This window comes from Leptonychotes weddellii, chromosome 11 (genome assembly GCF_054177405.1).
Source record: "Leptonychotes weddellii isolate Sample4059 chromosome 11, ASM5417740v2, whole genome shotgun sequence".
Classification (NCBI taxonomy): Eukaryota; Metazoa; Chordata; class Mammalia; order Carnivora; family Phocidae; genus Leptonychotes; species Leptonychotes weddellii.
The window spans coordinates 94455437-94471959 of record NC_138379.1 but is presented as its reverse complement, the minus strand read 5'-3'; the positions used below and the strand labels follow the sequence as shown (position 1 = coordinate 94471959).

Below are 16523 nucleotides of genomic sequence, written 5' to 3'. Positions count from 1 at the left end.
ACAGAAGAACATTTAAAACTCCAGCAAAGGGCTGGATTAAAGAAAGAAAGCGCTGAATTAAAAGTGAGATAAATCATCTTCATGAATGAGGGTGCAGTATTTAGAGATAACAGTTTTGCCTCAATTTAATGCAATTTCAAGCAAAGTCACAGCTGCTGTTGGGGAGATCCTTCCCTGCTCATATTTTGAATGAACCCTCCACTGAGTGAGTCTTGGTAGAAGCCAGGAGCCTACCCCTCTCTGTGGAAGTGGATGAAGGGCCAGACATGCCTTGCTCTTTGGAAGCTAGCACATGAGTGTGTGATGCTAGCTCAGACAAAACCTTCTCCTTCTTAGAATCTTGAGTGGTACAGGGATGCAGGGAGAGTTCAAAAGACTTTTCCCTGTGGCAGCGTCCATGCTCGCATCCCAACCAGGCTCCCTGCAGTGTAGCCCTCTCTGTCATGCTGCTGTCTGCTCTTCCTTGGGTCATGCCCATTTTTTGAACTTGTTTCTCTAGGCTTTTTCCTGAGAGCCCCGGCGATGCCTTCTGCAGTAAATTCATTTCTGCATTAAGTTAGATAGAACCAATTTCTGTTGCTTGTAATCAAGAACTCAGAACTAGGAACCTTGCCAAAATATTTCTGAACTTTATGTGGAAGTATTCAGGTCTGTGAGTAACGAAGACCAGGAGTCAGCAAACTTTTTTTGTAAAATTTTTCTGTAAAAACACTAAACATTTTAAGCTTTGGTGGCTGGATGCCAACTACTCAACTCTACTGTCATTCTTAAAAGTAGCCATTGACAGTATGTAAGCAAATGGGTATGGTTGTGTTCCAGTAAAACTTTATTTACAAAAATAGTCAGTGGTCAGAGTTTGGCCCATGGGCTGTAGTTCCCTGATCCCTGATTAAGACTATATATTGGCTAATTGAACATAATAATTAAAAAAAAAAAAAGAAGTTAGGGTAAGGGACTACTTTAGATGGTGTTAATATGCATAAACAACTGTGCAATGAGAAAAGCAAACTATAGTAGAGACTCAATAAATTGGATCTATTTTACTAAAAAAAAAAGACAATCATGAAAAAGAAAAGCAAAAAGGAGACAGACTCACTCTACTAACTAGTCAGACATTTACAATAGGAAAAACAATGTGGTGCAGGTATAGAAATAAACAAATGGCCCAGGGAACAGAATAAACCCAGAAAGAAGCCAGTGAGAGTTTGTGTTATTTAGACATTTTGTAGGAAAAATTGGTTCACTATGTGGAAAAAAATAAATTAGATCCGTACCTCAGGTGAAATACAAAAATAAGCTCAAAATATAAAAATAAGTAAGAAGCTAAATAAGGAAGAATAAAGTTGCTAGAAGAAAATATGGAGTATTGTCAGGACTTGGGGGTAGGGGAGAATTATAATGGCTAGGCCATTATTGAACTATTTTGCCTTCTCAGAGGACACAGCAGAGAGAGCAGTTGTGTTATTAGGGCAAGTTAGCCTGGAGCTGAAATCCGTGTGGTCAACTCAGGTGCGCATGGTCTCGTTGAAAGAACAGAGCATGGGCCACACGCTGGTGGCTGAACCATTGTCTGGGTCGTGAAGAGACAGGAAGGGCAGACTGCATAGGGAATGAGTGTTTTGTGTGTGGACAATAGTGATGGGAAACCCCGAAAGGACAGTATTTGGAGCCAAAAAGCAGTACAAGGCCCTGACTGATAATTCTACAAATAACATGGCTTTCAGGTACAAGAATGAGACAAGCGAGCAAGACACAAAGTCACTGTCAAGTCATTTTGTTCGGTTTTATTTTGTACATATCCTTAACGGTATCTTTCTGGAGAAACAATAATAAAGACCTGAAAGGCGGGCGCCTGGGTGGCTCAGTCGTTAAGCGTCTGCCTTCGGCTCAGGTCATGATCCCGGGGTCCTGGGATTGAGCCCCGCATCGGGCTCCCTGCTCGGCGGGAAGCCTGCTTCTCCCTCTCCCACCTCCCCTGCTTATGTTCCCTCTCTTGCTGTGTCTCTCTCTGTCAAATAAATAAATAAAATCTTTAAAAAAAAAAAAAAAAGACCTGAGAGGCACAACCACGTCTTCAAACCCAGTGTCATCACGTGGCAGCCGTGAGACTTCCCCTTTGCTGGAGGGGACAAGCTGCTACCCACCTCTCAGGGTGGCTGTAATTCCTAGAACGTGGCAGGGAGGGCGCAGTGAAGACGGTTTCGTGTTCCCGTTGTGCTCTCCCATTGAGAAACGGAGCTGGTTTTCCCTCGCTTTGAATCCCTGGCACCATGTCTGCTTCAGCAGATGAGAGTTCGCAAAAGTGCTGCCTCTGCTTTTTGCTTCTTGGAACCTGTAGGGCTGGGCCTTCGGCCACTGGGTAAAGAGACCATTTGGACCATGTGTGCCAAGGACCAGACTTGTGAATGAACAAGTTGTGGGCACTCCAGCCCAGCCACTGCTGATAATTGTCTTTCTCTGACTGACTTATTTCACTCAGCATAATCCCCTTCAGTTCCATCCACGTCAATATAAGTGGGAAGATTTCATCCTTTCTGATGGCTGAGTAGTGTTCCATTGTATGTATGAACCACATCTTCTTTATCCATTCATTCCATACAGCGTTTTAATGAAACAAACGTACCTTCAGTTAGAACGAATAAAGCGCCTCTGGTTTAAACGATACACGGTTTCGTAAGAGAAAGGGTGACCCCATGTGGCAGTTTTAAAACATGACCGTAAATTTTTAGGCATTTCTTGCATCAAGGTGGTGTGTAAGTGCCCTCTTTAGTCTGGTGGGCTTGTGGTTGCTTTGATCAGTGACTACGGCAGGAATGATGTTACATGACTTCTGAGGCTAGAAGCAAAAGGCTGTGTAGCTTCTCCTTGCTCGTGGGATCCCTCTTCGATCCCGGAGCCTCCAGGTCTGAAGTCCTACCACCTTACCATCTGCAAGCTGGAGAGACCGTGTTTATGATATAACCAGCAGTCCCTGCCGAGCCCAGATCTCCAGCCACCTGTAACAAGGTGACAAACAAGGGAGTGAAGCCATCTCAGACCCTCCGAACCAGCCCATCTGCCCCATGAAGCAAAAGATTCACCCTGTGGAGAACTGCCCAAATTCTTGACCCACAAAATCATGGGACTTAATAAAATGATTGTTGTTGCAAGCCACCATTTAGTGCAGTGATAGATTACTGAAACACCCCTTATGTTAGTTCAGGTCCTCCAAAAAGCAGATGCCAAGATGTGATTAGACACACAAGAGATTTTTTTTTTTAAAGATTTTATTTATTTATTTGAGAGAGAGAATGAGAGAGAGCACATGAGAGAGGGGAGGGTCAGAGGGAGAAGCAGACCCCCTGCTGAGCAGGGAGCCCGATGCGGGATTCGATCCCGGGACTCCAGGATCATGACCTGAGCCGAAGGCAGTCGCTTAACCAACTGAGCCACCCAGGCGCCCAGACACACAAGAGATTTATTGTTGGGTATCCTTCCTGTGCCTAGGAGGGATAAAGAGAGACTGGAGCAGGTCGGGGGAGCCTTCAGACCATGATGCGGGTCTGGAGTCTGTGAAGTCTTAGGCTGTATCAAAGTTGTAAGACAGTCTCGTCCAGGCTGGTGGGGAGGCCCAAGCCTGTTAGGGAGGTCCTATTTGTCCAGAATACTGGATGGTCAAACTGGAGTTTTGGATTTGCACGTGATCTGTGGTACGCTAGAAATTGTAGGCTGGACCTCAGAAACTCAACACGTTGCTCAGTCCTTTACGGCAGCACTTAACATCGTGTATTGTAACGATTTCTGGAGTATCTTCTTCATTCGTCAGACTTTGAGGTTCGGGAAGGCACATGCTGTATGTTTTTCACCTTTGCATGCTGCTTCTCTCCCCAAGTTCCTGACTCAGTGAATGTTTGTTAAATGGTTAACTGAGAATAATGATCAAATTATGTTTTGTGTGTAGTTATAGGAATAATCCTTTGACCACATATATGAGGGTTTATTCTGGACTCTATTCTATTCCACTGGCCTCTGTATCTCTCTTTACACCAGTACCATCTTTTTTTAAAATGATTTTATTTATTTATTTATTTGAGAGAGAGAGAGCATGAGCAGGGGAGAGGAGCAGAGGGAGAGGGAGAAGCAGACTCCCCGCTGAGCAGGGAGGCCAGTCAGGACCCTGGGGTCATGACCTGAGCCAAAGACAGACACTTAACCGACTGAGCCACCCAAGCGCCCCAGCACCATCCAGTTTTGATTAGTGTAGCTTTGTAGTAAGTTTTGAAACCAGGAAGTGTGAATTTTGCAGCTTTGCTCTTTTTCAGAATTGGTTTTGCTCTTCAGGGTCCCTTGAGATTCCATATGAATTTTAGCATAAGTTTTTGTCTTTTGCATTAAAACTGTAGATCACTTTGGGTAGTATTGACAATTTAACAATATTAAGTCCTCCAGTCCACAAACGTGGGATTTTCCCATTACTTTATCTTCTTTGATTTCTTTCACCTCCTTCCTTAATTCCTAAGTATTTTATTCTTTTTGATACAATTGTTAATGGCATTGTTTGCTTAATTTCCCTTTCAGGTTGTTCATTGTTAGTGTATAGAAAAGCAACCGATTTTTGCTTGTTGACTTTGTATCCTGCTACTTTGCTGAATTTATTAGTTCTAACAGATGTGTGTGTGAGTGTGTGAGTGTGTGTGTGTGTATGTGTGTATGTGGTGTAATCGTTAGGGCTTTCTGTATATAAGATCTTATCCTTGTGAACAGAGATAATTTTACTTCTTCCTTTTCCTTTTGGATGTCTTTTATCTTTCTTATCTACTTGCTTTGCTGAGGACGTCCAGTACGATGTTGGGTAGGAGTGGTAAAAACCAGGCATCCTTGTCTTGTTCCTGATCTTAGAGGAAAAGATTTAAGTGTTCCACCACTGAGCATGATGTTTATTGTGGATTTTTCATATTTTTATTATGTTGTTGGAGTTTCCTTCAGTTCCTAGTGTGCTGAGTGTTTTTTATCATAGAAGCGTTTGAATTTTGTCAAATGCTTTCCTGCATGAATTGAGATGATTATGTGGTTTTTCCCTTCTTTTTGTTAATGTGGTGTATTACATCGATTGATTTTCACCTTGTTGCAACATCTCTGCATTCCAGGAATAAATCTTACTTGCATGGTGCATAATCCTTTTCCTATGCTGCTGAATCTGGTTTGCTAGTACTTTGTTGAGAATTTCTGCATCAAATTCATAGGGACTATTGGTCTGTGGTTTTCTTTTCTTGTAGTGTCTTTGTCTAGCTTTGCTATAAGGGTAATGTTAGCCTTGTAGAATAAGGGAGTGTTCCTCCCTGTTCAATTTTTTGGAAAGTTTGAGAAGAATTGGTGTCAGTTCTCCTTTAAGTGTTTGGTGGTATTCACTGGTGAAGACTTCAGTCCTGGCTTTCCTTTGTCAGGAGATTCTTGATTACTGATTTAATCTCCTTACTAGTTATGGGTCTATTTAGATTTTCTATTTCTTCATGATTTAATCTTGGCAGGTTTGGTGTTTCTAGGAATTTGTCCATTGAGTCTATGTTATCCAATTTGTTGGCATATAATTGCTCACAGTGCTCTCTTATTTGTTAATTTTATTTCTGTAGAATCAGTAGTAATGTCCCCACTTTTAAGCTGATTTTAGTGATTTGAGCCTTCTCTCTTTTTTCCTTAGTCCATCTAGCTAAATGTTTGTCAATTTTTTTGATTTAAAAAAATTCCAGATTGTAATTTAATGTTTAATCTATAAGGTTGTTTTTCTAAAATTAAGACTTTATTTTTTAGGGAAGTTTTAAGTTCACAGCAAAATCGAGGGGACGGTACGGACGTTTTCCACAGACACCCCCCCCCCCCCAGTCCCTTCACAGGCAGAGCCTCCCTCCTTATCGGCATTCCCACCAGGGTCGGCCTGATGCTGTCCCAAAGGCACCTTAGGTTCTGTGCACTTTCCTTTGATCCTTTTCCCTTTTCCCCCTCACTCCCTTATTTTACAAGGCTAACATTACCCTTATATCAAAGCTAGACAAAGACACTGCAAGACACTCTGCACTTTCCTTTGATCCTTTTCCCTTTTCCCCCTCAGCTTTGATAATTTCCACTGCCCTATATTCAAGTTCGCTGATTCTTTCTTCTACAGAGAATGCTTCTCCCACGGAAACACATTCGCGAGTCTCTCGCTGCAGAGAGAGCTGCGTGGACGTCAGGAAAATGAGTTTCTGGGAGAAGTGAGGAGTGGAGTGTAGGTGTGGGGATAGGAGGGTGGGGTTGGGGGAGGTGGGCGGCCAGTGAGAAATCTGTGATCCTGGGGTAGGGGAAGGATTTGAGGGATGGAGATAATGTCCAGTTTCATGGTCCTGGTGCAACGTGCGATCCCACTGCTGAGGCAGGTCTTTAGCAGTGTCCACGGGGTCCCGGAAGCCTTGCGGGACAGGCTTGGAGAAAGTTAAAGAGAAGAGGGTGAGACTGACGTCTGGGTTGGCCCTGGGCTGAGCACAGGGAACCCAGGATGGCCGGGTCAGGGGAGAACCAGTGACATCAGGTCTGGGGCAGGACTCAGCCACAAGTGACTATGGGAATGTAAAATCTTGGGAATGCACATGCCTGTTGTGGGAAGAACTGGACTTCCCAGAAGACTCAGAGTGAGAGCCTGGCCAGGAGGGAAAGGGGAACTTGGGCACCTTTGAGCTGTGCCAATGGAGAGCTCCCTCCTTGCCCGCCTGGGGACAGGGCAGGATCAGCTGAAGACCCGAAGTGATGTGGGGCTTTTGTTTGTTTGATCTTTGATTTCACCATAGAGCACGTCTTCTCTGACACAGAAACAGTACTTCCCGGTAGAAACCCTTTTGCCACGGAGTAAAAACTTTATTTATCTGTGTATTTAACATTTATTGCCATTTACCCAGTGCAAGCTGCTCGAGGAAAGTCATCGAGGAAGGAGACACTCATGCTTTCCCCAGGAGAGCGAGACAGGTGAAAACCAGCCGCGGTGCAGGGAAGGACGGACAAGGTGCTAAATGGAGCTCAGGGGCCATGAGCATTAACTCTGGCTGGGGACCAACCCCACAGAATCCACTGGATGAACGTGTGTTCTTCCCCACGCTCCTAATTCTTTCTTGATTTATTTTTCTCTCCTGTTAAGAGGGAAAATAAGAACACATGACATGGGATACAACACTTAAAACCCATCCTAAGATGTTGCAGTCAGTACAATCTGGCATCCACCCAGCCCATTTTTCTGTGCCTGGAACAAAGGTTCTGAAGACCACCCTCCAGAGGCGAAGAGGGTGGTGTTGGATGGAGTGCGGGCTGGGGCAGATGTCTTTGCATCTTGGTCTCTGCATCTACCAGTCACGCCATCCTGGGTAAGGTAGTACTCGGCCTCTCTCAACGAGAGACCCCCCACGTGCAAGATGAGGATAACAGCAACTCACTGGATTGTCACATTAAGTGAGTGAAAGCATGTGAAATGCTGGGTGCGCTAAATGCGAGATGCATTGCAGCTATTATTTGTATTATTCTGGAAAGAACACCCATGAGTTTAATCATACTCTTTTGAATGTATATCTTCTGTTCATATGGCGACTTCTTGGATGAATGAACTCGCTAAATTTAAAACCTATTTAATTAAGTCTTGCTTTCATTTGTCCAGAAGTTACCTCTAGCCAACTTTGACTGGGGGGCCTCATTGTCTAACACTTAAGAATTCAATGCCTTGGTCTGTCTGCTTCATGTGATATCTAGTCCGTCCCTTTTGGGGTCCCTTTCTCATTTTCTTAGCGTTCTGGGACAGTGATACATGCCATGGACTATTCCACGAGCGCCGCGGATTTATGTAAGGGGAGGCACTGTTTTCTGTTCTGTTGGTGATAACTTTACCGACAATTGCCAGTGTTTCATGAACTTTTTGGCAACAGCAACAATTTGAGTCACAACTTTAAGGCACAGTTACGTGCTATTCTCCAGAACGTGTTCTCTGAGATGCTATTCTGCCAGGGCTCAGTTGGCGTTCCATAAAGAGGGTTAAAATCTAGGGAGTGCGGGGTTAACTCAAGTGGCAGGTGCACCTCAAGTACAACAGATGCTGTTTCTTGAACTTGCTTTTCCATAGCTTCCTTTTTTAGGAGTTGTAGGACTATTCAGTGTTCTGGGAACACAGTTTAGGAAATGCCATCGATAGTAAATTCTAGGTTAGACTGATGTCTTAAATCCATCTTATTCCAGGAATGATCTTCTCCTGAGGACATCGCCCTGTCATTTGAAAGCACTTTCATTACTCTTGTGATCATTCAGACTCTTCAGCGGCTGGGGAGGAAGGAGCTTTGTTCCTCAGTCCAGCCCCCCAGGGGGACACTCTCTAAAGTGTCTGCACCGAGCAAGAAAGAACAGTGAGCCGCATACCTCAGTCATGTCATTTTCCTGATGTCACCAAATGATACTGCATTATCGAAAACTTAAAATCAACATCCTTGCCGTATAAAGTAGCCTGGTGACGTTTTGAGGATCTAAGGTCTCAAATTTCTGCCCGCAGTGGGCTTTTAGGTGTAACTTCCAGTGTGTTTCCCAAGTGGATGCCCATTTCCCAGTCTTTCCTCTCAGGTGCGCCCGCCCGGAGGAGACGACATGAAATCATAAATATTACCGTATAACTTCTGGATTCCTTCGATGTCATCTGGTGAAAGTTTGAAGTTCTTGGAGTCTCTGACTCTGTAGGTTGGATACATCACGGCATCGGGATCAGACGAGTGACCCAGGCCCAAAGAATGGCCAAGTTCGTGGGTCGCAGTGATCAGGAAGTTAACTCCTACAACCCAAGAGTGACATACAGGAACTCTAAAAGCAGCTCTGTAAACAACGTCGTACACAGCGTGCAATAAAAAATAAGAGAACTGCAAGTATGCACACCTCCTCAGAGCCTTTGCAGCTCACTTACTTGTGTCTAGGCCTTCAGGAGTGGAGGGCGGAGAAGGAGAATCAAAGGAGGGCGCTCTAATGTCATCACCCCTCTGCGTTTACAAAAATGTGCTGTTTTTCTTATGTAATCACCCAGATAGCAGTCTTCCGGAGTGGAAAGCAAAGGCTTCAGGGGCACTAGGGACCCAGGCTCGAGACCCGGCTCTGCTGCTCACCAGCTGGACACTTTGGCCACATGAACTGACCTCCCTGAGCCTCAGGTCCTCGTCTGTTCAACAGAGAATCACTCCCACTGGGTAGGTTTGTCATACTACTGGGAGTTGCCCACTGTCTGGAAAACACTGGCCATTCACCGACAGGACTTTGAGCATCAGGAGAGAGGAGGCTGGCTTTGACGAAGCCAGGACTGTAACGCTGGGCTTGGCTCCTGATTTACTGAGCCATCTTCCCTCCGACTCACAGACAGGCTTTGCCCGTAAGGTGGGAGGTGCCGGCCTGGGCGTTGGCGGAGGGGCCGGCGCTGCGATGGTGGGTGGGGACTGGGGACGCTCCGTGAGCCCACCCTGAGCAGGAAGGAAGGGGGATGAGCAAGACCCTCAGGACGTGGAAGCAAGCCAGTGTCACCCCCTCACCAAGCCTGGATTGACAGCCAGGCGTCGCCTTGGCGGTGGATTTCCATCACCAAACACTAGTTCAGATCTCCCTCTCAGGGACAGTGACAGCCACATTATTTTATTTAATTAATTTAGTGTTAGAATCGTCTGCACTTGGTATTATTTATACCAGAGCTTTCTTCCATTAGTTTTCTGGGGTGTGTCTGTAATCTCCCATGTTGTAAGGTGACAAATATGATGGGCTGGCTTCCTTTTGAACAATAGAGGATGATCTCAGAATTATACACAATTCTTAAGTATCATAGTCTCTGCTCCTCCTTTTCCTCCAATTAAAAAAAAAACAACTAATTTTTGGGAAATAGAAAGAACTCTAATTTGTTGAATGACTAAGCTATCCCAACACCGTGTAAAGCACTGTAGAAATATTATCTCATTTACTTCCAACCACAATCCCAGGAGGTGGGACTTACAGTCCCACTTCACAGATGGAAACTGGCTCAGAGAAGTCCATAACTTGACTAAAGACGCGCGGCGAGTGGCTGGTTGAACCCCCCCGTGGTTTGAGCCCACAGCCTCCTCCCATCCTCTGTCTGCACAGCCTTGTGAGCACATGGAACGAAATAAAGCACTTGAGGCACATAGTCATTGGCAGTTAACGATGGGTCGGTAATTACCATTAACTAAGGCAATTATCAAATTCACGTTGGTAGAGGGAGTTCAGATTTCTAAAAACAACGTGCAGCAGAAGAGCGAGGGGGCCCTATACCTATCCTGCTACCGTCCGTCCAGCGCTCGTCCTCATCAAAGTGAGCGTCTCCTCCTAGGCCCGGTCCAGGGGCAAAGGCGTGAGCCAGGGTGTTTCCTGGTCCGTCAAACGGGTAGGAGTCCCCGTGAGCTGAAAGAAAACAGGGGGTTTGCCCTTAGTGAGTGAGTCGGTCTCTGGCCCTCTGATCCTGTAGTTTACGCAATTACAGAGGCTGCAAAGACCAGCCTGGCGTGGGCACTCAGCGCGTGGTGCTGGTCCCAGGCAGGTTTTCTCGGCACTGCCCACCACCAGAGCTCGAAGGCTTCCTGAATATGGGACTTTAAATGCACCACATCTAACTTCCAGGGGCATCGAGGTGTTAAATCCGGTCGCTGTGCTTGGCCGAATGGCGGCAGGATGGAGCGGGAGTGCCGCACCCCACTCAGCAAGATAGTTGTGCACCATTTAGGACAATCTCTCGTGAAAAGCTGGGAGAACCAGGCACAGAGTGTCACAGTGAATTTTGTTAGTGCGTTTATTTGTGATGCAGAGATATTTATTCTTGAATTGGTATCAGGCTGTATCCATTTGAATCCAACTGATTTGATCCATTTCTTGAGAGACATGGACTGCTGTGGTCACTGCCTTCCGTGACATGTTCTTTGGCCTTGTCAGTATTGTGGCCAAAGTTCAAATTCAGCTTAGTTCACAGCACCTGGGCAGTTCAACATTAGAACAGACCAAAGAGAACAACATTTTTCCTTAAATCTGCACCATAAAATGCTAGCAATTAATAGCAGCCCCTGTATATGGGTTCTAGCTCCTTAAATCCTGTAATCTGAATGCTCTCAGTTTCTCCTTTCTTACCCCATTGAGGGGGTTGGCAACAGGCCATCGGGGAGACCACTTAGGGCCTTTGGAAGTTGTAACCCTTTTCTTGGTTTAATGATGTTAGTTAGCCATATTTTAACTTGTCCCATAAATATATATAGATACGCATATGTACACCTGTCAGGATTCACACTACAGAACAGGGTTGGCAAACTTTTTCTGTAAAGGACCAGATAATAAGTAATTTAGGATTTACGAGCTTGGTGGTATCTGTCACGATTACTGAGCTCTCCCATGGTAGCCCCAAAGCAGTCATCAATAATGGGTAAATGAAGGACCATCACTGTGTGCTGATGAATATTTACCCGTGAAGTGCTGAAACTGCCCCCCCCCCTCACAAAAAAGGATCGAAATTTATTTACAGAAATAGATGGTGGGCCAGATTTGGCTCACGGGCCATCGTTTGGCATCCCCTGCTGGAAACAGTGGCTCTACACGGATGAAAGAAAAGGTGCAGTGCCTGTGAACGTAAAGATCATGTACGTAGTGTACGTAAAGATCACACACAGAAAAGTTTGCAATCCTGAACAGAGGGACGCACTTGCGTGAACACGCAGGACCCGCCGCAGCGACCCTCTCACCTCCTCTTGCAAAGCTGATCATTATATCCGCCGTCCCCACTAAAACTCTCCTGAAGGAAAGCGGGACCTCTTGGCTCCACATCGTCAAGGCCTTTGCCACGAGCTGATTCACGGTGACACGTGGCAGGTCTTTCGTGTACGATAGGACCCTGGCAGCAGACGAGAAAACAGGGTTTGGCCTCAGGGGGAGGGCTGGGCTGTGTTTGCCGAGGCGAGCCCCAGGGGACCAACCTGTAGGTGACCACTCTGGAAATCCACTTTGGCTGGGTTGGGAAGAGTGAGTACTCTGCGATGTCTGGGACCCCACATCTGGGCTTCTGCATTATTTCTAGGACGCGGGAGTTCAGGACTCCGGTCACCGGCAGACGGAAGAACCTCTGCATCAGTTTGAGTCGGGCTTCGAAGCTGTCGGCCTTCCTCGGTTCTGAGTCAGACGGATAAAACCTCTTGAGATAGTCCTGTTGGAAAGAGAGGGATTGTTCTGTCATCTTCTTTACTGTCTTCTTTTTAGATCGCAGAAGGCTGTGCGTCTTTGCCTCAGATTCCTGGGGGCTCAAGTCGTGGTGTGAAGGTAGCTACGTAGCCACCAGGTGAAACAAGTGTGCATCAATGAGGAGAAGATTTAATATTGATCAGGATGCATTGTCACTCCGTTTCATGAGCCAGAGGGCCCCTCCATGTCCCTTTTATCCAATTAAATGGTTTTTTTCAGAAGATGATTTTTTTTTTTTAAATTTTAAAGGTTTTATTTATTTGAGAGAGAGAGAGAGAACATAAGCAGGGGGAGCGGCAAAGGGAGAAGCAGACCCCCGGCAGAGCAGGGAGCCCGACTCAGGACTTGATCCCAGGACGCTGGGATCATGGCCTGAGGGGAAGGCAGCCGCTTCACTGACTGAGCCACCCAGGGGCCCCTCTCCCGGTAAATGTTTTGAGGAGAAACCCACCGTACAGTTTATAAAGCACAGACTTGCTTGTAATAATAGCCAAGCGGGAAGAGCACCCAGCGAGTCCTTAGGGGCGCAGCAGAGATCCCGCCCAGAGGTCCAACTCACACAGCCACATCCGAGACTCTCCAGAGGTCTGGGCCTCGCTGGGGTTAATGCATCTTAAGATTTTAGTGCTGGGAGAGGATACTGTGAAATTATTTTGTTTACTGTGCATATTCTCCAGGTGAAGACAGCAAAGCTCGCACAGCTGAATGATGTGCCCAGGGCCACCTACTAACTTAGCAGCAGAGCTGGCCCTGAGTTCCCTCACTGCCCATCCTGTGGGCTGCAGGACACAGCCGGTCTCCCAGGCGGGCCCCACGTGCACCTGGGTCCTGCGACTTTCTCAGGGGGCCCCTGTGTGCGGACATGAGGATGGCAGGGACTGTACCGGGAGCTCAGGCCCTTGTCTCCTCCAAACCTCAAGCTGCGCTGGGACGCAGGTGTGGCATTGTTGTTCCTATTTACATATGAAGAGTCGCCGCTCAGACAGGCAAATCCCTGGCACAGGGTCACCCCCGGGAGGAACTGCATTTGAACTCGGGTTCTGTTTCCAAAGCCCATTGCATTCGAACAATAGCGAGGGCTCCAGGATGCACGATGGTTTCGCTGGAACGATTCAAACGCTGGCGAACACACGCGCTAATTGCGGTAGGCGGTAAGGTTACTTGTCTCCGAACCTCTCAGGAATGTGCACTTTATGTAAGTGACCTTAGTCCTCTCTCTTCAAGGTCCCAGGGATTGTGTTTTGTTCAACACAACAAACACTATTCATCCATGACAATTAGGAATGAATCTGTTATTTAAAAACAAATGAGTCATTTTATCCCTTCCTGAGCTATGGGCTTTACAAAGACACTCTTTTGGAAGAAATCTTTTTGCATTCTTGATATGAACTTTCCTGCCTTCTGTTAAACCCAGCGAACGTCTCCCTGGTTTATTGGCAATGTGTGCAGGAAGTAAAGGGACTCAATGCACTTGCAAATGTACCCCTTTTGGAGAACCTGTTAGATTGGATTTTATGAAATTGCTGTAAATTTCAGGTAAAAAAAACCCCACAGTCAGATATCAGTAATTTCACATGGTTCAATCTAACAGATTATTGGGACTTTTTCAAAGTCAACGTTAATGTGAAATAAAAGTAGACTTTTCTTACGCTTTAAGTTTAAATTTTTGAACAACAGTTAGGAGTCAACAACCCATTATTTTACCAAATATTAATTATTTATACTTATGGGGTTGCTTATTAAGAAGTGTATTGGAGAGACCATGGCTTTTGAAACCAGAGAAACTTGTCCTTGACACCTATCACTATCATTATCAAGTATGTGAATCAACATAACTTCGGCTATCTCTTTTTCTCGGGATAGCGCTAAAGATTCGACGACATAAGGTATATGAAGCACTTTATGGTCTATGATAGTTGCATAATAGTTGACATTGCCGTCACTTCCTTACTCGGGAGCAGCATCCCGTGAGCAGCGACATAGCATCGCTGTCCCCACTGGGCAGAGCCAGAGTCCCCACCGGCTGGTCACGGCCCGCTGTAACCTCTACCTTGTTTTCTGATTTCAAGCGTCTCCACTGCCCGGAGTCCCCACCTTGAGAGGCAGCACTCAGCCCTTCGGGAAAAGAATCTCAAGCCCCAGTAAAGAGTAACACTAACAACTCGAGTTCACTGAGTAGGAAACACTGTTCCAGCTTCTGCGTAAGTGCTCCGCGCCACCCCTCATGGTCCCCGGCCTCCAAGTCAGAATGCTGAAGCTCAGAGAAGTGTAGCAACATTCCCGCATTTGTGTAGCAGTGAGGGCGGGAAGAGCTGCGACGTGAGCCCAGTTTGGGCGGCTCTGAAGATGCTCTGGGTTTTGTTTTGTCTGTTTTTTTAAGAGCGCGCGCGCGCGCACGGGCGTGCGTCGGGCACAGACAGACAGACCCTCCGGCAGACTGCCCGCCGAGCCCGGAGCCCAACGCGGGCCTCGATCGCCCGACCCCGGGATCGCGATCAGAGCCCCGACCACGCGTCGGACGCTTCACCGACCGGCCGCCGGGCCGCCTGCTCCTCACAGCTACTGGACCGGAACATCTGCCCTCAAGGAAACCACCCAAATCGGAAATCGCGCTTGCTCGCGCCGGTGGCGCGGCGGGAGCCCCCGGGGCGCGGGCCAGGGACGTACCTGAGCCTGTGTCCGCGGCGGCCCCCGCGCGCCCGCAGCCTCCGCAGCCTCCGCAGCCTCCGCGGGGAGGGGCCAGGCCAGCCTGCGGGGCAGCAGGCACAGGGCGCACAGCAGGGCGGCCGGCCCCATCGCTGCGGTGGCCGGGGGCGCTCCGGGCCACGCCGGTCTGCGGAGCGCGGCCGGGCCTGCACGCGCATTTATAGCTCTCGGCCCTGAGCGTGGGAACAGGTGACTCGTTTGAGGGTTTTCTTCCTTTTCAGCGCCCGCAGAACTCTGGAGGCGTGTGTTGCTTTTCATTGATGGCAACAAGGAAGTTTTATGTCCTTACGTGCAGGAAGCACACGGTGTATTTGCCTTTCAAGGGATTTTTTTTTTTTTCTGGCCCTGTTTGCTGTATAAATTTAACTCATTTTATTTGCTGGAATCAAATTGCTACTCAGACATGTCTTCATAATTTAAAATTTGGGGAGCATAATTCGGGACATACTGTACCATGCATGTTAAAAGAATTTTTAAAAATTTTGAAATGCATGGAAAACTGCGTAAGACGTGCAAACAATCAAATAATTATGAAGCAAACATTCTGTAACGGTCTCTCAAGTCAAGATTTGAGTCCAACTCCTTTATTTTTTATCAAAGATGAAGTTGAAGCCAAAACGACAGATTCGCTTATTTCCCCAATGTCGCAGCTAGGTGAGAATAGTCCTGACTCCCAGTCCAGAGCTGCCTCTCCATTTTGTCATTATATTAGGCATTTCCCGGGAGAGTCCCATGGCTTTGAACTGCGTTACATCATGGGAAACACGCCAGATATGCTGGAGCTGAAAAATTTACTTATTCAAATATCTCCTAAATCATCTGGAGATTGGGTGCTGTGACTTAGCAAAAGTAAACTTTCCAGAGCAATAAATTAAATTTGCTCTCTTTACATAGATGCCATACTTCTGTATCATCACAGTTCAGCTGTACTTGAGAACCTCCTACCTTTAGTCAGCATGTGGTATGTAACAGGTGCATGATGCATGTTTATAAAATAAATGAATTACTTACAGATCTGGATCAGCTAATACGGGTTTTATGAGGTTTTCCATGATCTTTGCATTGAAGGCATTCTCTAGATATTATATTTTCTATTTCTGTTAACTTTAGTAATTCAAAGAGCATTAGATATTACAAATATTTTAAATAAATTTGAGTAACTCCCTTGAACAGTCACGTCTGGATAGCAAGAAAGAAATCTTTTCTTGTCTTGTTCCTCTGAATTGTAATTAGTGAAAAATGAACAAACAGGATCAAGTCCCCGTCCCTGCCCAAAGAAGCTTATACTCTAGAGTGGGGGTACAGGACCCCCTGTACAACGGGACAAACGCTTGTAGTAGGCAATGTTACCAAGGATGGGGAACAGCTAATCCTTCCCATGGGAACTGAGGAACGATCCATGGAGGAGGTGACATTTTAGCTGGATTTGAGAGGATAAATAGGCATTCCCCTGGGTAGGCATTATAGGTAGAACACTCCAGAAGGAAAGAAGACATGATGAAGAACAAGCCAGTGGTGTTGCTGGGAGGTGAGTGGCTAGGGAAGGAGTTTGGGTTCAGGTTGTGAAGAGCCAGTCTTGT

At 46.5% G+C, this 16523-nt stretch overlaps 1 protein-coding gene across 4 annotated transcripts; it reads right to left on the bottom strand.

Moving 5' to 3' along the window:
- Nucleotides 1–6840: 6840 nt before the first annotated feature.
- On the bottom strand, nucleotides 6841–15046 carry MMP7 (matrix metallopeptidase 7). Of its 4 annotated transcripts, none has more exons than XM_081799587.1 (7): nucleotides 14905–15046; nucleotides 11976–12202; nucleotides 11745–11893; nucleotides 11526–11594; nucleotides 10294–10422; nucleotides 8642–8803; nucleotides 6841–7133 (listed from the first exon to the last, which is right to left on the bottom strand). In XM_081799587.1, exons 1-7 carry the CDS (start codon nucleotides 15031–15033, stop codon nucleotides 7105–7107), a joined length of 894 nt encoding a protein of 297 aa, XP_081655713.1. In that variant the 5' UTR covers nucleotides 15034–15046; the 3' UTR covers nucleotides 6841–7104. The 4 variants fall into 4 exon arrangements, with proteins under 4 accessions (XP_081655713.1, XP_081655714.1, XP_006741360.1 ...); XM_081799588.1 differs by having other exon boundaries at nucleotides 10306–10422; XM_006741297.3 differs by lacking the exon at nucleotides 11526–11594.
- Nucleotides 15047–16523: the final 1477 nt, after the last annotated feature.